The sequence below is a fragment of the Condylostylus longicornis genome, unplaced genomic scaffold (assembly GCF_029603195.1).
Source record: "Condylostylus longicornis isolate FDR11 unplaced genomic scaffold, ASM2960319v2 ptg000094l, whole genome shotgun sequence".
NCBI classification, from domain to species: Eukaryota; Metazoa; Arthropoda; class Insecta; order Diptera; family Dolichopodidae; genus Condylostylus; species Condylostylus longicornis.
This window is the reverse complement of record NW_026578062.1, coordinates 50427-71722: the sequence shown is the minus strand read 5'-3', so window position 1 is coordinate 71722 and position 21296 is coordinate 50427. Positions and strand designations below refer to the sequence as shown.

General features: G+C 28.5%; 1 protein-coding gene across 1 annotated transcript in view; it reads right to left on the bottom strand.

Moving 5' to 3' along the window:
• Nucleotides 1–2768: 2768 nt before the first annotated feature.
• LOC129613874 (carbohydrate sulfotransferase 11-like) overlaps nt 2769–21296 on the bottom strand; it is a gene marked incomplete at its 5' end in the record, with an annotated part of 64106 nt that continues 45578 nt past the window's right edge. The window contains 3 exons of the mRNA XM_055528179.1: nt 2769–2919; nt 2986–3317; nt 5954–6109. Coding sequence (XP_055384154.1) covers nt 2823–2919; nt 2986–3317; nt 5954–6109 — 585 coding nt within the window. The remainder of the gene's footprint in view (nt 2920–2985; nt 3318–5953; nt 6110–21296) is intronic.

The window sequence follows — 21296 nt, the reverse complement described above, 5'->3', positions numbered from 1 at the left end:
TCGCGTCACCTTGATGATAAAACTGTTTTAAACAGATTTACTTAAAAGAAAAATTCAAAAATTTAAATCGGCAACATACGAAAATTATATAAAGAACTTGTCAGCTACGAAGGAAGCGAGCGGCAAAGAGCAAAAGAGACCAATTAAGCATGCTTCGCCACTAATGAAAGCAAATGGCAGTTTGGCATATTCACCCCAAACGGAATAACTTCAGATGTAAGTTTGGTAGAATGAATCGCAAATGAAGCAGGAAGCATAGCACCGCTTACTTAATTACAAATTTCGGAAGAGAGAAGATTCCTAAAGTTTAAAAAATGGCCAGATTTTAATCTTATTGCTGCGGAAGTACTGAGACAGCTACCAGACGAAGCATTGGAACATTTGACGAAAATCATGAATGCAGCTATGGATTTTGGGCATGCTTGGAAAGTCGCGGAGGTAATTATAGTGCCCAAACCCGAGAAATCCTTGAGGGAAACAAAGCCTTACATTCCCCTTTCACTGCTACCAATGATATCTAAGCTTTTTTACAAGCTGCTATTAAGGAGATTGAAGCCAGTAATAGAAAATAGGAGTCTAATACCGAACCATCAATATGCTTTTAGAAGAAACTATTCTACAATAGACCAGGTCCGTAGAACAACGAATATTATAGAAAAAAGCTTGGAAAATAAAGAAATCTGCTCTTCTATATTTCTAGACGTAGCAGTGGCATTCGACAAGGTGTGGTGCAAAGGCCTTATATTTAAGTTAGGACAAATGATACCGTCACCATTTGTAGCACTTTTAGAATCTTACTTGGCTGATAGATTATTTAGAATGAAACAAGATGCTGAATACTCCACGTTAAGAGAAATAAAGGCAGGTGTGCCTCAAGGCAGTATATTGGCCCAACGTTATACTTGCTTTACACGAGTGATTTGCCACAAATAGAACATGCTACGGTAGCCACTTTTGCTGACGATACTGCAATATTAGTAGTAGGAGCGAACATTGACAATTCGACAAAAAAATTCCAGGAGGCAAGTAAAAAAATAAGCCAGTGGGTTAGAGATTGGAAAATGAAGTTGAATGAAGCAAAATCGGTTCACATAAACTTCACCATTCGGAAAATACTGAATCCACAACAAATTAACTTAAATGGAACGAACATAGCAATCCATAAGTCAGCAAAATACCTAGAAATGACTTTAGATGTCAAGCTAAAGTGGAAAGAGCATATAAAGAAATAAATATAGAGAATTTTATTGGCTCCTAGGTCGTAAGCCCAATTTGCCAATTGATAATAAGATATTAATTTATAGCCAAATCATTAAACCATTATGGATATACGGCATTCAACTAAGGGGTTGTGCCAAGAAGACTCACATTAACAAAATTCAAACATTCCGGAATAAAGTTCTACGGGGTATGGTAAATGCGCCATGGTATATACGTAACAGTGATATCCACAGGGACTTAGGAAATCGTTTGGTTGTGGATGAAATTAGGAGTTGTGCTACAAAGCATAGGGCCCGTCTAGAACAGCATGTAAATATGGAAGCAGCTCGGCTGCTAGGACAATGGCGGTATGACAGAAAGACTTAAACGAACAAGACCTTTCGATTAACACGAAATACCAGTTTCCTTATGGAAGGTATTTAATTCCTGTAGGGAAAAACCAAGTTAGCGAGGAGGTAATAGTTGGCCTGTAGGACAAGTTTTATCCGTTCAAGGTTTAGTTGATTTTTAAGGGTAGGAGTCACGCTCCCCCACTGTCGGAAGAAAAAGGCAGATAGCGCCTTTCGGGAAATTTTCACCTAGAAGAAAAAAAAAATACAAAGTATTGTTGTTTTATTTAATTTTTTAAAGTATGTACATACATATTATGTGTAGTATTTTGGAAAATCCGATTAAAATTAATTAGAAAAAAAAATCGATTGCATAAGTACTGGATACAGGTGCCTGTTAATAATAAAAACGTACATACAATGTTTCTATCACGTAAGATGGATTGTTCTTGCAAGCGGTTGAGATGCACGTATAGCTTTCTACTAAATTTCTAAATAATTTTTTTTTATACCAATTTTTTTATCAAATTTTGAAAGTATGTAATTTTTTTTTGTCATATGTATTTTCACATATCACTTTGATACGCTTTGATATCTTTTTACAAATTTGTTACAATTTTAAGTATACATATTTTTAGGGGGAAATTTATGGTTTTAAAAAGTATTATTCTTTATTAAAAGTATTGTTAAAAATTGCTTCGTTACTAGACTTAAATTAAATTACTTTTATATTGAGGTTCATTTATAAACTTTTGTTTAATTTATAAACAAGTGGGATGTACTTATTTTTTTTCATTTTAAACAATGGGCCTGATAAATCTATGATAGTGCTTGAACATATTTGATATATTTTACTTCAAATCGCCCATGTCCCAGTCAAAGGTTATTATAATTTATTAGTATTTTAATGTTCTGCGCCTTATACTGTTAGCTAATTTAAGAAATATTATTATTCGTATTAACCTTTATAAAAAATAATATTGTGCTTTAATATAAAAGCTATCTACCGAAGCATGAAGAGTCTCATTTAGATATCAAATAGACGTTTGTACAAAATATGGAATTCTTTGTGGGGATTGAAATGTCGCCCATTGAAGCTTTTGAACAGGTTCTTTTTTGTTTAAGAAAATATAATATCTTTATATGAATATTTACCTCTTACTAAAAGTAAAACAAGTTTTAAACAGTTCCTTATATTTTAAATAATTTCAAACTATATGAATTATCACAATTTATTATTTTATATTATTAATAAACAAAAGATTGGCTAAACTAAATTTTAATATTTTCTATACTTTCTCGAATTTCTTCGTATTTAACTATGTTGTAATATGGCGTGGGGTTGTAGTCAAAAATTTCAAAATCGTATCTAAAAGAAGAAATACATAAGAAGATATAATATAAATTACAAAAATGAACCATTAGATAAACTCACTTGTAATATTCATAAAGACCATCTAATTGGGATCTCGTTAATTGCGAATAAAATTTTTGAAGCAATTCCAACGTATTTCTGCCCTTTCCAGAATTTTTCCATTCTGGCATTATAACATGTTGTAAGCCTGCATTTTCAATTAAATATAACTGATCTTCTTGAAGACTTTCAAATTTTATAATTATATCTATATTTATTAGGCAAGGCGTGCAAAATTTACTTGCTGGAACTAAATGCATATCAATTGAATTATGACGTTTCACTTCATCTAAAAGCCAGCTAACGAACTCTGAAAACGTTGGATACTTTGGCAAACGTCGATCTGCCTGTTTCTGTAAATAAAATTTTGAAATTTTATTCAAGTACAGTCATACTTGCGAAAAGCTGGCTCAATTTTTATCTTCACAGAAATTTAAAGTACATAAATATTTTCCGTTTAAATGCGTCCAGTTTAATTTTGCTTTTCATTTTATTGTATCAAAATTTTAGTGCCCTTAATCAAAAAGACATATAAATTTTCCTGGTTAAATAAAAAATCTGATGTGGTCAGTACATAACCCACCGCAATGTGTATTGTCTAGTTAAGTGAAAATGTTTCAGAATATTATAAAAATGCCTGTTTTTTTTCACTTTTTAGGGCATTAGCAAGCTAATAGTTAACATTCCTAGAAAAAATTTAATGTGGCTCTTAGTAGAGTTTCGCTTTGTGCTACTCGAATTCCCTGAAATGCTCACCAGTAAGTTTCGGCAACAACCAGAAATCAAATTTCAAGAAACTCCATGAATTCAATCCATGGATGTCGTAAGAAATGTCAAATCGGCCCTCAGATCAGTTTCCGAGCCCTGATCTTTCCAAAAATTTTTATATTCATTGTTTTAAATTTATATATTCATTGTTTTAAACTTATATTTATATATTCATTGTTGTTTAAAATTTTTATATTCATTGTTTTAGTACGAAGAATTTAAATATTAAATTTCAATGAAATCGGTCAATTATTTCTCTTTATATACGCAAAAATGTATATTTGACCCATAGCAAACATCCAGTTGCTGACGCCTGATCTCTTCAAAAAGTTAGGAGTTTTAGCGGACGGTCGAGCAAAGCTTATATATGATATTTCAAGTCAATCTGTTGAATAAGTAAAACAGGCCCGCCGAATAAGTAAAAGGGCAGTTCCCGAAGCCTGGTATATCCCAAAAGTTGATCAATCCGTGCCATAGACGATATAAACTTACATATAAAATTTCATCTAAATCGGTTTAGCGGAACTTGAGATAAACGCGTGCGCACACAGACCGACAGACCGACAAGTTGCTAAAAATAGTTTACTTACACTTCCTTACTATAAAGAAGTGCATTCCCACCGAAAACTCGATATGCAAAATTTGTTGCCATCACATAACATACATACCTATTGTATACACAATGCGGTCGGTAAGAATATTATGTGTATTTTGAATTGTGAATGAATTCGTATCGATTATATGTTTTTATTAAAAAAATTTTTTTAGAATTGGACAGAAAAATCAAGAGTAAAATGTTTTCGATTTTAAGAATTTGACTAATGTTGCAATAAATAAAAAAAGTTAATTATTTTGGAAAACAAAACATACGTACATATGTCTAGAAACTTTAGTATTCTGAGTTGCACGTTTAAAAGATCATAGAATCAATCAATAATCTCTAAAAAATTAAAATAATATAATTCATACTTAGTTAAATTAACATGTTTTTAATTTTGGTTGTATTTTATTTCAAATCAGGTGACGCATTTATCCAGCGGATACTATTAATATTATTATTATTATTATTATTATTATTATTATTATTATTATTATTGTTATTATTAATATATTATTATTATCATTATTATTATTATTATTATTATTATTATTATTATTATTATTATTATTATTATTATTATTATTATTATTATGAATATTTCATCCACAGACATTATCTCCGGATTTCCGGCCGCTTTACAACTTTGCTATAATATAGTGTAAATTACCTTGATTATATGCAAACATATTTTAAAAAGCAATTTGAATAGTCATCTAATATTTTATAATTATATATGTACATCATGTATACACAAATCTGTAAAAGATTCTATCCCCGATTCACTTTACAAAAAAACGTCTTCTCAAATATGCTCACGTTGATATAATTTTTTTATAAAAATGTTTTAAAGGACGTTTCATTTGGTAAGTCCCGTAATAAATTTTTGCTACTCGTACTGACTCGTTTTTTAAAACTCACAGGTGACCAAATCCATGATATTTCATTTAAAAATGGAAAACTCGATTATTATTTCTATGAGGCATTATTTAACAGTTTTAACTTTTTGTAAGGTTTCAAAAAAAGAAGATTCAACAACCTTTTAGAAGAAATTTTTTCTTGAGTTAAAAACAAAATATATATTATTGATGATCTTTCTAAAAATTCGAAATAGAAAGTCACTATGAAGCACATATGATATATTCCGTATATAATATTTGTAGAATAGAAAGTTAAAAGATTTCCTCAGCTAGGCTCAAGAAATTGAATTTGATGAAACCGATATTCAACTATTTTATATTGCATACCGTAACACTTGCGTACATAAAGTGATACGTTTTATTGCATATTTGACCCGTAAACAAGTTTTGCAATCCTTATTAACTTCTTCATAGGCGTCACCATAAATATTGGCGAAAATCATTAACAAGTCGAGATACTTCACGGTTATTTTAGTAAATTAACTAAGCGATGTTAAAGCGTTGTTGAGTTACTATTATCTTTCTTTAATAAAACTTTAACCCTTACAAAGCAAAAGTGACCATGACAACCGGTTTGATATCTCACGTTCCGTTATACCAATTTCGGAGCAAGATATATATTGAAAAACACAGAAATAAAATAAAAGGAAACTTTTATTTTATTTCTGTAAGAGTAATATATTTAATTAACATATTTACTTACATATTTTCTGTAGTTTCTTACAATTTTATTTCCTAATTTATCATGAAATGAATGTGGAATAGCAAAAACAAATTTATCTCTATAAGCACTTAATAGCCTTTCAAAAGGATGTCTGGCAATCATAAAAGTAATTGAGTCATTTTGTGCCTCCTGAAGCTGAAAATAATAACAAAAAGAGTTTTGTTAAAATATGAACATATGTAAGTATGTATACTAAGCTTCGCAACTTTATTATTTAAATAGCGCTTGCTCTTATTATAAATTTGCACACTTTTATGTACGTTAATAGCCCGATTTCATTTATGGCGAAATTACGTGCGCTGAGATCGAGCATAATTAATAAAATGTAATTGTTAAAATTAGTCCAAACTTTATAACAATGTTAAGAAGTATTGCATTTTCTGTAATGTTATAATTTCAAGAGCAAATTTACAATTACATATGTATGTGTTTGTATATGTTTAAGAGTATTTTATTATATGATTCAATCCTTCGTGCATCTTTTTAGCACTTTTCCAACAAATTTGTGGAGAAAAGTGCTTATTAGTTTCATTCTGTCCATCCGTCTGTCTGTCCGTGTGTCTGCTTACAAAACTTCTACACCCTTGAAGATAGAAAGCTGAAATTTTATATGAATATCCTTAATTCCGTAAATTCTTATTCCTTACTTCTAAAAACTTATTTCCGCAGAAGAAAACTTTTACCTATCTCTCCGCTTCTAAATGTTTTACTCCCTCCCCTGCCCCCATAAACATAAAAATGCTACTTTTTAACTATTTATTGCAGTGAAACCATAAGCATTATTCATATTTTGCAAGCGCATAAAGGCAGTGGATTGCTTCTCCTATCGCGGCATACTATAGCTTAACTTCAAAAAAGGACCGTTCAAATATACCGTTATCTAAAGTTCGTTTTTTCCAAATTTTTGATGTCGGTTTTCTTCTAGACCACAGGTTGGGGATGCTTGAAACTTTAGCAGGTTTTGGACACTAAGAAATAATTCATTTCTTCAGAAGAAAATTTTTTCCATTTCCACCCCCTCTCAAATTATTGCATCTTGAAATTTGTAAAATTTGAAATTTTGACGCTTTATATTTCCAAAACCGCAAGCTTTTTCAAATTTCTATAAGCGCTAAAAGTTAACAAAAAATTCCATGACATTAAAAAATATAATTATTTTTCTTAACTCACGCAATTAGCCCTTAAAATCGAGCCCCCTCTTTAAATTAATTTTTGCTTTATTTCAAAGACTGCATAAATCGTTTGTCCTAAATATATGCAATCCTAGAAATATTTTCGTATATGAATGAAAATAATTTTAATAGCGTTGTAGGTATACATAGGCTGTATTTAGACTGTTAAAGAGAAAATGGCTACAATACAAACTATTAGTTTGACCCAACTTTATTTAAATTTGATGCAACAATTACAAGTGTATATAAATGTAAAGGATTTTTACATGGTGTTCTGAAAGACGATAGTTGTGTAGGAAATGTTTTAATTAAAAATACAATGTTGTTTAAAATTATGAACATATCAAACAATATTTCATTTCTTTCCAAAGAAGAAAAGAGAAGACATGAATTACGCCTTCTATCAAAAAAAAAAACATTACTTTATTTTATTAGGTTCTACCTTAATTATCCAGCAATTAAAATAAAATGAAATAGATATTTAAGTGGTTTTCATAATGAAATATGCCTGGATCTAATAATACATGGCAAATAATAATTTTTGAAGCTAACAAAAAATAGGTTGTTTTTTTGTTTTTGTTTTTTACAACATGAAAGGTGTTGCCAGAAACGGTTTGAAAATATGGTTAGGAAATATGAATATAGTTAGAAATTTATGTTATTCATTTTTTCAGTGAAAAATTTATTGCAGAAAACGCTTAACATATGTATGTTGTAAAATCTAATTTTTACATACACGGATGTAAAATTTTATATATTCATATTTACAAAACGAAAATTTAAATACTAACTTAAAATAGCCAACAATTTGGTTGCAATGAACACCAAGCACTTTCGTTTGCGTTATATGGGTGTGTACTTTATGTTGGCTTCAATATATATATATATAGCTACTTCTGAGGTGTAGAAAAGCATGGGCGCTTCTAGAAGGGGTAGAGACAGGAAACAAAAGGCATTAGGTGGGGTTTTGCGAGTAAGATCCCAGAAAAATCTGACATCGGAACTGTTTATCCTCGAAAGAGCCCTATTTTAAGATTTTCTGTAAAAATTTTTGTATAACGAGAGCACTCTTTTCTTTTCTTTATATTACTTTAATTACTTTATATTATCAGAAACACAAACCGATAAACCAAATAAATAAGCTTAAATAAATGTCAGCTTTAATCAAAGGCATCAGATATTTTGTGGCATCTAAATATTATTATACATACTAATATACACACACAATTTATGTACGAATGTACTTAAAATTTCACTTCTTATTGTTCGAACAAAAAACTTTAAAATAAACTGAATTCTAATACACGCATATATTTGAATAAAACTATTATTTTATTTATGTCTAAACTTTTTCTTTATTTAAAAAATTTATTTCTGTGTGTTTACCCTCATAACAATATTTATCTGTTATATATCACAATAAATAAAAAAAAAATTTAAACATAATAAAAAAAATTTGAGAAATAATCCAAAAAAAGAAAAAAACGAGAATATTCCGGCCTTCTGGTTATCATTCTACCACGCAACCCACTATGCCACGCAATACCTTGAATTTGCATTTCTAATTCTTTATTTTATTCATATTTCGTATAACTCTTAAAAAACCATTCTATTTTACTTTATACATTTATAGCTACGTCCGAGGTGTAAGGATGTACGAGGTGTAAGGATAACTGCAGAACAGATGGATGACGTAATCAAAGGAACGAGTTAAAGGCAGAAAAATTCATTAAAAAAATTTTTCTCCTCGAACTGGACTCGAACCAGTGACCTACCCTTTTCTACGCGGACGCTCTACCAACTGAGTTAGAGAGGCATGAAGAAATTGCCGACGAAATGTTCTCTACATTGCTTATACTGTAATTCACATGATTACTAAGTATTTGTTTTGTCTACATTGATTGCTTTTTTAATTATTTAATCTGTTGAATATTTTCTTCAAAATGTTCAAAAATGTAAACCAGGCCCGCTAAAAAGTGCAGTTCCCGAGGGCTGATATATTCCAAGAGTTGATCAATCCGTGCTACTGTCGAAATAAACTTACATATAAAATTTCATCAAAATCGGTTCAGCCGAACTTGAGATACACGCGTGCACACAGACCGATATTGGTATACACATCTCAATATCAAACTATGTATTTGAATTGAATGTTTTCCATTATCTAAGAATATTGTTCTCATTCTCTTTTGCTCTTTTCTTTCTATTTTTATTCTACATTTTTGTTTTTTTTGTTCTTGTTTTCTACAAATGCAATAGTATACAGAAAAAGTAATATATTAATAATAATGTGTTTGTTTCATAGACTCCTATAATGTATAATAATGTAATATAAAGATGTCTATGGTTTGTTTGCTGGATGAAAGAACGCCAACTCAGTAAAAATAAAATTTTGCATTAATGTCTTTATATCTAACAAGTCCCAATGCTCAGAGAGAAACTTGAAAGCACACCTTATTTTATATGGCCTTTTTTAAATCGAAGTGGCTATTTTTTGAGAAGAAATATTAAAATAAATTCACACTTATTATAAAGCAGGTAAAATTTAGAACATATATTTGAAAAATCAAAAAAATATATTAATATTTTCATTGATAATTATTTTAAAATTTAAAAAAAAGCGGAAAAACAACAAACACAACCTTCGCCTTCAACGTTTTATTTGTTACTGAAAGCATTTCATTATTTTTTAAGTGAACAGCTTTTTTTTCTCATAGGGTAAGTTAACGCAAGATATGGGAAGTACCTGTGGTGTCAAGTTGAAAATATAATTAATGAAAGATAATTCTTAAATATTGATATAAATACATAGTAAAGAAAAAATTTGAAGAGGGAATTAGAAAATAATATCTAAAATACAATCAAATATTATTTGTTAAATACAAATTTTATATAAACTTCAAAATTTTACCTCTATTTTTATTTGAAAAAATATTAAAAACTTACTATAATTTATATCAATTACCTAAGAAAAAAAAATATTTAAAATGTTTGGAAAAAACAATCATATATTTTTATGACCGGATTTGAATATTTTTCTATTTTTGAAATAAATGGTATTTTACCAAATGACTCGAAAATTCCGACTGTAAAATATAAGGTATTTTAAAATTTTTGTTCAGGTATTTTAAAATTCTTTCCGTTTAGAATTAAGATAGGTCATACATACACATGCAGGGACATTTTATAAATAGATTGCTCTTGTTTACCTGCTAATAAAATATGAAAAAAGAGCACAGCAAAATTTTTGAAGCACTCAATATAACATGTTTGAAATAGTTTTAAAATAATTATTTAAAAAAAAATTTATTGGAAGTAGGTATATACATATTTATTTTTAATAATTTAAAAACTAACTGAAATTATTTGAAACAATTTTATAAGTAACGTATGAATAATCGAAATGAGATAATTCAAATTGTTGAAATGTGTCAACCTATATTACTTTTAATAACATTTTTGTTAGCCGACACTACTCAACTTACCTTATTGGGAAATAGAAAATGTGCATAAAAAATCATACATCCTTCCTCATTAACATTTGAAACCATACTGAAATATGAATTTGAAATTTTTTTTCATTTTTTCTTTCCTCCCACCTTTCTTTCTTTTTCGTGCAATAGAATTTAAATGGGAAGCTTTTTAAAAAATGTGTATAATATCCTGAGATTTTTTAAAATATTAATCTCTTTTTTACGTAAAAAAAAAGAAAAAAATAATAAAAAATATGACACGATCAGTGGCATTTAAAGAAAAAACCAACAACGAGGCCAAAAATTCGTAACATTTCGTAAAAAAAATTGAGTATTGGGACTTGTTAGATATAAAGACATTATTTGCATACATAAAACAATTTAAATGTAATATGTACGAACGAGTGTTGACAGGGGGCAAACTCAGCGTAAAAATTTGCTTTACAAGATAATTATGTATAAAATTAATATGATATTTATATCAAAGAATCTTTGATATGATAATTATATCAAAGCAAAAATTAGTAATAATTACAATTCTGATGATTCATATCATTCAAAAAAGTATTTTCAGCATTCATATAATAAATAATAAAGTTGGGTCAAACCAATGGTTTGTATTGTAGCACTTTTCACTTGAACAAGTGAAAATACTGTTTTTAAATACAGCCTATGTCTATCTACCCCAATGTTAAAATTATTTTCATTCATATACGAAACTATTTCTAGGATTTCATACATTTAGGATGAAGTCTTTAAAATAAAGCAAGTAATGTAGTCTTTGTAATAAAGAAAAATTAGTTAACAAAAATAATTATATTTTTGAATGTCATGGAATTTACCATTAACTTTTCGCATTTATAAAAATTTGAAAAAGCTTGAGGTTTCGGAATTATAAGGCGTCAAAAATTCAAATTTCATAAATTTCAAGACTCGATAACTTGAGAGGGGGTGGAGATGGAAAAAATTTTCTTCTAACGAAATGAATTATTTATTAGTATCTAAAAGCTGCTAAAGTTTCAAGCCACAACCTGCGGTCTAGAAGCAAAACGATATCAAAAGTTTTCAAAAAACGGATTTTATATAACGATAAATTTGAATATAAATAATTTCTAGAGGGGGGGGGGGGGATAAGAAAAAATTTTCTACGGAAATAAGTTTCTAGTAAAGATCTATTCATATTAAATTTCAGCTTTCTATCTTCAAGGGTGTGGAAGTTTTGTAAACATGTCCACGGACTGAATGAAACTAATAAGCACTTTTTTTCAAAAATTCTTTTGAAAAATGCTAAAAATGAAGCAGTAATGTAGAATAACAAAATATACATATGAATAATTTTAATTCTATGAAGATTTTTGTTATATGGTGCGAAAGGAAAATGTACTTATGTGATCCATGTTTAATGTTTTGCGTAACTGACTTGTTGTCATGCGCATTTTTACAAACCGAATTGTGTATACAATAGGTAGGTTATGTGATGGCAACAAATTTTGCATATCGAGTTTTCGGTGGGAATGCACTTTTCCATAGTAGGGAAGTGTAAGTTAACTATTTTTAGCAACCTGTCGGTCCGTCGGTCTGTGTGTGCACGCGTGTATCTCAAGTTCGGCTGAACCGATTTTGATGAAATTTTATGTGTAAGTTTATTTCGACCATGCCACGGATTGATCAACTTTTGGAATATATCAGGCCTAGGGAACTGCACTTTTTAGCTGGCCTGTTTTACAGTTTTGAACATTTTGAAGAAAATATTCAACCAATTTACTTGAAGTTTTATATATAAGCTTCATTAGACCGACCGCGAAACCTCCTAACTTTTGGAAGAAAGCAGGCCTCAGCAATTGGACTTTTTCTACGGACCAAATATACATTTTTGCGTATATAAAGAGAAATAATCAACCGGATTCCTTGAAATTTAATATTTGAATTCCCCGTATTAAAACAATGCACATATAAATTTTTTAAAGATCAGGGCTCGAAAACTGATTTGCGGGCCGATTTTACATTTTTCACCATATCTACGGAACGAATTGATAGAATTTCTTGAAATTTGATATTTGAGTTCTGGTTGTTACCGAAACTAACTGGCGAGCATTTCAGGGAATTCGGGTAACACAAAGCGAAATTCTACTAAGAGCCAAGTTTACATTTTTCTAGGTATGTTAACTATAAGGTTACTAATGTCCAAAAAATTGGAAAGAAGTATATATTTGATTAAAATAATTATTTTGTTGTTGCTTAAACCTTTTCTTTATTTGAAAAATTACATTCATATGCACATACATTTATTTGAATACAATTATTCTTTTGTCTTTGCCTAAACCTTTTCTTTATTTAAAAAATTTAATCCTATATATTCACCCAAAGTTTTAAAAAACTAGGTATACATTCATAATTATGCATGTTTGTACTTAAAATTTTATTTCTATTTATTCGAACAAAAAATTTTAAAATGTTCAATTCTAATACATTCATATTATACATATAATATTTGATATAATAAATATGTGCGGACGCATTTAGTTGTGTATTCTTTTCGCGATCTGCTGCAAAATGTATTAGTAAGCAAAACGTAAGTGTACATTAAATTTCTTGACAATATATTTTTAGGACAAAATTTTATAAGAAAATGTTATTCTGTTGCAATAAACTTCTCACAAATAGGGTATTTTCAAAAAAATATTTAGAACGGAAACTCGCTGATATTGATTTGTAAGGGTAAAGCTTTTTTAATTTCATTTTAAATAAAAACAAAAAGAAAAATAAAATTATCAATAAAAAAAAGTTCATCTGACAAATCGCATTTTACATGGTTCGAGCCTGAGACTTTTTACATAGAAATCGTATGCTATACCATAGACATCTTTATATAAGACTTGACAATACACAATTTACTAATACATTCATACGGTGTATTGAAAATTGATCATTGTACTTTTTGTTAAGAAATATATTTTAACATATACTGGATATTTTCGAATAAATTAGAAATGTTTCATATGGTGATTTGGATGTTTGTAAAATAAAAAACGATTAAATACAAAAAATATGCAGAAATTATTTTATTTCATTTAAATATTAACAAAATTAAATTTCTTGTTCTTACAAACTAATTACTTATTACAGGTAACAAATTACATTATAATAAATTACAGGTAACAAAATATTCTTCAGTTAAAACTAAAATAATGAATACATAGCAAAAATGTTTTTGAATAAACTACATGACATATTTATATTTTTTTTTTTTTTCCTTCTTCACTCCTAGGAGGAGTATAGGGCTAGTGCATGATATCTATCATGCCCTAGTTTCTATAGTCATAGAGAGTTAGCTAGGTAGGTGACTAGCCTACCGTAGTTTTTATTTATATTAAATATTTCAGTTTATTAATATTTTACTGTTTATTTTTTCTTAGTCTCTAGTATCGAATATTATGAATATTTGAAAATTACTTGTATAATATTTATTAGTATTGCATATTAAGTTATATAATATTGAATATAATTTTTATAGTGACCTGACCGGGGTTTGAACCCGAGACCCTTCGTTTAAAGGGGAGGTGCCATAACCACTGCACCAATGGTCAGGCTCGAACCATGTAAAACTACATGACATATTTACATAAAAAAATAAAATTTTTAATCAATATTTCTTAAAACTAGTAATATTTGATGAGAAAAGCAATTCATTTTATGACATAAATGTACCTATGTATTCAACTAAATTCACAAAATTTTTTAATTTTCTTTTATAAGAGATTACATACTTATTTAAATTGTAAAAATCTTAACATTAGTAGGTACTTGATTAAATTATATTTGCTACAAGCAACAAAATAAAATTTAAAGTTCTTACAAATTAAAAACACTTTGGTGGTGTAAAACTCCTTTTTCCTAATGCTTATATCCATTTGTCCCTGATGACTTCGTTTTTTGGTAAAGTAAATGTAGGTATAGCATTTACATTCTCCTTCTTTCGTAGTCTATAGCTTCTGCATCCTTCGACACAACACTTTCAGAGCATTTCTATTTATATGAACGTAATCAAATATACTATATTTTATTTACATTTTATTACACCAAATCTTACTAATTTATTAAGTGATTTTTCTTTTTGAATTGTAATACTATTTTTTCAAAATCCACCATTGTTTCATACAAAATATGACAAACAAAATAAAAAATTTATTTATATACATATATTATAAATCTTCATTTTATTTAATAACACGGAAAATTAATTTAATTGTTCACTAAATTTAAATTAAAATTAAATTTTATTTTTTTTTTATTAATTATTTTACCGAACAGCGACACAGCCATCTCGTGCGAAATTGATATATGGACTATGATAAAGAATATCATAGTCTCATTTTTTGCACAATAATCAATAGACACATATACAAAAATACTAATATGTCTTGTACATTATAGGAGTCTATGATATAGGCGTAATATGCGAATTTATTCTAGTACGTATGTATGTATAAGGAAAAATTAATAATTGCAATTCTGGTGATTCATATCATTGAAAAAAATATTTTGTGTATTCATATGGAAATAAAAATGAAAGTGTAGTGTAGAGTAAGAAAATGTATGAATAATTTTAATTCTATGAATATTTTTTTTGTATGGCGTGAAAGGAAGATCAATACTTAGTGTTTTGAGTAACTGACCGCTTTTTTCATGTACATTTTTTATATTATTAGGAATAAAATATTATGTTTGTATGTGGTACATTTTATCAGGTTAATTTCGCTGTAAATTGATATAAAAAAAAATTTTTAAAAAAATTAAAAAATTAATTAAATTTTTTTTTTAATTTATGGTTTTTTAACGCTTTTAATGGCGTTCCTACTTTTTGTCGCCCATTTGCAAATGCATACTTTGCATATATGAACCGTCCGCCTTTGCATTTAGTATAATACTAAAGCAGTGATGCCCAAACTTATTTTTACTTGGGCCAAAAAATAAAAATTTACAAGATATGGCAGGCCAATTTTTTTTTAAAAAAATTCAATTAAAAAGTATATAAAAAAACAATAATTCAAAAGTAAGAATTTAAACGTATTTTATTGAATAATTATTTTAATTCATTTTATTAAAAAATTAAAAAGTATAAATCGCAATAATACAAAAATTGGAATTTATTGTATTTTATTATCAATAAAAACATTTAAAAAATTAAATGAAAAATATATTTATATTAAATATGGTGCGATGAATGTGCTTGTATGTTAGATGCCAGTTTTGTAATGTTTGAAGTTGAAATTCTTAAAATGTCCTGCAAATGATTATCTAATAGCTTATTTCTGCTGTTAGTTTTTGCATTTTTCATTTTTGATTAAGTTTGTTGACATATGTGTGTGCTGCCAAAAATTGATAACATTTTTGATGCAAAAATTCTAAGGTTTGGAAAATCTTGTTTCGATAGTCCTTTATAAAACTCTACCAATGTTTTTTCATTGGAACTTACTTGATCCTCTACCAATGTTTTTTCATTGAAACAAGCTATGGTAGTTTGTAATTGGCAAAGCTTAAACTGTATATCTGGAATATAAAACTGTATTCGACAATATATCATTTGATATATTGTCGAAATCTGAAAATCTTTCTTCCATGTTTAATTATAAACTCAAGAACTGATCGGAACATTTTTGTGAAAAAATATTTTTTTTTTTTTTTTAATTAATAGACGTAAAGGAGGTTGCAATAGAAAAATAATATAAATAAACACGTGGAATTCAATAACTGAACAATTTTTTTCTTACATAATTTTCCGAAAATATTTAAAAAAAAAAGTGTTAAACATGTTTTTAAAAAATTGCAAGACGCTTCGAGGGCGGGCCAGAGAATTGAAGCTGGAGGGCCTGTACTAAAGAAAAGGATAAAAAATTATCATTTTCAAACCAGGAAGTTGTTTCTTGAAGGTCTTGAAACTCTAAAATTTTTTTTTTTTGTGTAGTCTGGTGTAGGACAAATAAAACAATGTTCTTTTAACTTTTCACCAACGTTTCGATTTAATTTTAAATCTTCATCAGGGCTAAAAATAATATTTATATGATAATAATGCTTTTACAATATGTCATACATTTCTTATATGTATACTTACATTAAGTTATTGAACAAATTTTAATTTGATTTTAACATAATTAATTAACTCAATAGCTTCCATAAACTAATTTAATAAAATTTTTTTAAAATCGTCAATTAATATTTTTAATAAATAACATATATATAAATAAATAAATAAAATAAATTAACACAAAATTGTAAATGGGACAAAAAACTAGACTCTTACAAAAACTTAAACTATAATAAAAAAAAATATCACAAATCAGCTGTTTATTGTTTTCATCTATTGTTCGCTCTATTGGGGTTACCGCTTGTTTTAATTTTTTGAAATTTCATAATAACAGATTTGTAAAATGAATTTAAATTATTTGTATCTGTTTTGTAATTTATGTTGTTTTTGTTTAATTCTATGTGTATCATTTCACTTATATGCCTCTTAAACCAATTTTTCTCCCTGTCTACTATTTGTGTTTCATTGAAATCAAAAGTGTGATCATGGTTAAAATGATGTTGCGCTAATGCTGTTTTATCTGTTTTATTAATGTTTTGTATTTTACAATCATATTTATGTTGATTTAGTCTGTTTTTAAGATATTGTTTTGTTTGTCCTACATAGCACGCTTCACACTCTTGGCAATTTATTTTATATATTAAGTGTGATTGCGTCATTTTGTCCTCTTTATCTTTAAGTTTTGTGTATAGTTTGCGTACCACGTTTTTGTTATAGAAAATGAATTTGTTATTTTGCATATATGGTTTAAAGACATTTTTGATTTTGTATGCTATTTCCGGAATATGTTGAAATTTTAAAAATTTGGTGTTGTGTAAATTTGGAGAGAATGTTTCTTGTATGTTGTTTTTATTGTCCCTGTTTTTGTATTCCCTAATTATTTGATGTATGAAAAATTTTGGGTAATTATTGTTGTTTAATATTTCTTTCATTTTTTGTATATTCTTTTCTATGTATTCCTCAGAGCTCAATGAATAAATTTTATCTAACATATTTATTACTACATTTCTTTTTTGTTGCACTTGATGTTGCGACAGAAAATTTAATATTCTGCCGGAAGCAGAAGGTTTCAAGTACCAATCTGTGGAGATCGTTCCATCATCATTTCTAATTAATAACACATCTAAAAATGGAAGCCTATTGTTTTTTTCGGATTCCGATGTGAATTTTATTCTATTGTGAAAACCGTTAAAAACCTCTAACACTGCCTCTACCTTGTCTTTCGGTATTGCCATTAATAGATCATCTACATATATTTTCATTATAGGAATTTTAAATTTTAATTTTTTAACCGTTGCAATTATTAAGTAATTCATTATTAAATTAGCAAATGAAGGACTAACTGGATTACCCATCGCTGCTCCATCTAGCTGTTGATAAACTTTATCATTAAATTTAAAATAACTTGAATCAAACACGAATTCTATTAATTCTAAGAACAATTTCAGAGTCAAGTTAGTATATTTTGAAATGCTTCTCCATTGTATTTTTATAATTTTAATTAATAACTCTTTAGGAATACTTGGAAATAACGATACAACGTCAAGGGAAATCAATATATAATCTTTCGGTAATTTGATATTTTTTAATGTTTGAACAAGAGCCTTCGAATTAACCACATTATATTTAAATGTTTTTATATGTTCATATAAGATTTTGTGTAAAAATACCCCAATTTCATACGTTGGACTGTTTACACACGACACTACTGGTCTCATAGCCACATTTTCTTTATGTGTCTTTCGCATGCCGTATAATTTTGGAGCTATTGAGTTAGATTTCTTCATTTTAGTGTATTCTAACTCACTAATAAATTTGTTATTGTATAATTTTAGATGTGTTATTAATTAGAAATGATGATGGAACGATCTCCACAGATTGGTACTTGAAACCTTCTGCTTCCGGCAGAATATTAAATTTTCTGTCGCAACATCAAGTGCAACAAAAAAGAAATGTAGTAATAAATATGTTAGATAAAATTTATTCATTGAGCTCTGAGGAATACATAGAAAAGAATATACAAAAAATGAAAGAAATATTAAACAACAATAATTACCCAAAATTTTTCATACATCAAATAATTAGGGAATACAAAAACAGGGACAATAAAAACAACATACAAGAAACATTCTCTCCAAATTTACACAACACCAAATTTTTAAAATTTCAACATATTCCGGAAATAGCATACAAAATCAAAAATGTCTTTAAACCATATATGCAAAATAACAAATTCATTTTCTATAACAAAAACGTGGTACGCAAACTATACACAAAACTTAAAGATAAAGAGGACAAAATGACGCAATCACACTTAATATATAAAATAAATTGCCAAGAGTGTGAAGCGTGCTATGTAGGACAAACAAAACAATATCTTAAAAACAGACTAAATCAACATAAATATGATTGTAAAATACAAAACATTAATAAAACAGATAAAACAGCATTAGCGCAACATCATTTTAACCATGATCACACTTTTGATTTCAATGAAACACAAATAGTAGACAGGGAGAAAAATTGGTTTAAGAGGAATATAAGTGAAATGATACACATAGAATTAAACAAAAACAACATAAATTACAAAACAGATACAAATAATTTAAATTCATTTTACAAATCTGTTATTATGAAATTTCAAAAAATTAAAACAAGCGGTAACCCCAATAGAGCGAACAATAGATGAAAACAATAAACAGCTGATTTGTGATATTTTTTGTTTTTTTTTTTTTTTTTTATTATAGTTTAAGTTTTTGTAAGAGTCTAGTTTTTTGTCCCATTTACAATTTTGTGTTAATTTATTTTATTTATTTATTTATATATATGTTATTTATTAAAAATATTAATTGACGATTTTAAAAAAATTTTATTAAATTAGTTTATGGAAGCTATTGAGTTAATTAATTATGTTAAAATCAAATTAAAATTTGTTCAATAACTTAATGTAAGTATACATATAAGAAATGTATGACATATTGTAAAAGCATTATTATCATATAAATATTATTTTTAGCCCTGATGAAGATTTAAAATTAAATCGAAACGTTGGTGAAAAGTTAAAAGAACATTGTTTTATTTGTCCTACACCAGACTACACAAAAAAAATTTTAGATACTAAAAATAAAGGACGCTACAATTAGAACTTCAGTCTTGAAACTCCTGCATCTATCGGCACCATTTACGATTTCTGGGTTCTGAAGCATCCGCGCTTCGTAAACCTTACGTAACATTTTGTACTGTTGCGTCATGTCCGTAATATTTTTCTATGATTAAGATTTTAGGTTATAGTAAAATTATTAATTTTTAAAAACTTACAATATCCCAGCTTGAGACGAAGTTAGTGGTATACTTGCATTCCAACCAACTAAAAAAAATGTATTTTCAAAATTTCAATATCTACTAATCTACTATCTAATAATCTACTAAAGAAACTCTGACTTCTTAAGTTATAGGCAACACAATACGCGGTGTGCTAATGGCAATATAAATAACAATACATACACATGTAGAAAGTATTAAATTTTATTTGAGCGTACCACTGTACCTTTATGCTTCTGAAAACATCACATTTGGTGCAATAAAAACATCACTCAAACTTCTAAAAACATCAATCAAATGAGATCCCCAGAGCGAGGACGAGACAGGGCGAAAGTTGGCCCACAGGACTCAAAAAAGTTTATTGAGGATGTTTCCGGGGATGACCATGTTGGATTCCTGTCTGCAACGGTACAATTTCGACTACCGATACAGGGTTCTGTTTCCCGATTGATGCACGTGGAATCTGAGCGACCCCGTACTTAAGTTGGATTCAAGCGTGGAAAGGATATAAGGCTGATTTTGTGCGGCCACTGCCTTCTTCTTGCCTGCCTGATTGGGGCAGAATGCGACCTTCACTGGCCGAACGCGGAGAACACCATCATGGGAAGGTACTTCTTCCATCGCGCTCGGCAAAGTTAACCGCGAAGTCTTTGAGGATGGGTAGAAACTAGGTTCGATTTATTGCGAATTTTTTTACTGGACAATGCGCAGTAAGGTAACGCCTGCATAAGCGGGAGAAATCGGACTCTCTGGGGAAATTGGTGCAAATTTTATGTGTGCGATTATAAGACCTGCGACTGCTCGGTACTGGCTGTCCGACGCCGCGATTTTCTTGACAAAATTTCCTGAGCGTTCGGAAACTGCTGTCTGATTCATTCAGGCATATCTCATGTTTTATACTTGGAGAAGGGATTTTATAAGCGGGAGCGTGGAGAGGCTACAATGAGCCCCAATGGCCGCGGTGACCCGAAGGATATGTCCTCTTGCCCAATTCAGTTCTCTTGGAACCTACCAATCTGCCAATCCAAATGAATTTATGATTTCTTTAGCGAACTTTGCAAGTTGTAGCTCAAGAGGAGGCAATTTTATAGACGAATCGCTCAGACCAACTATCAACTAGAAGAAATTTCATTATGTGAAAGAATCATATTTTAAACTCATAATTGCTAAGCAAATTTGTAACCATGTAACGTTGAGAGAAGTAACATACTGAAAAATGATCCGGATACGACAGCTACACTGCTTGGACCTATAATTGAAGGGATTTGGCA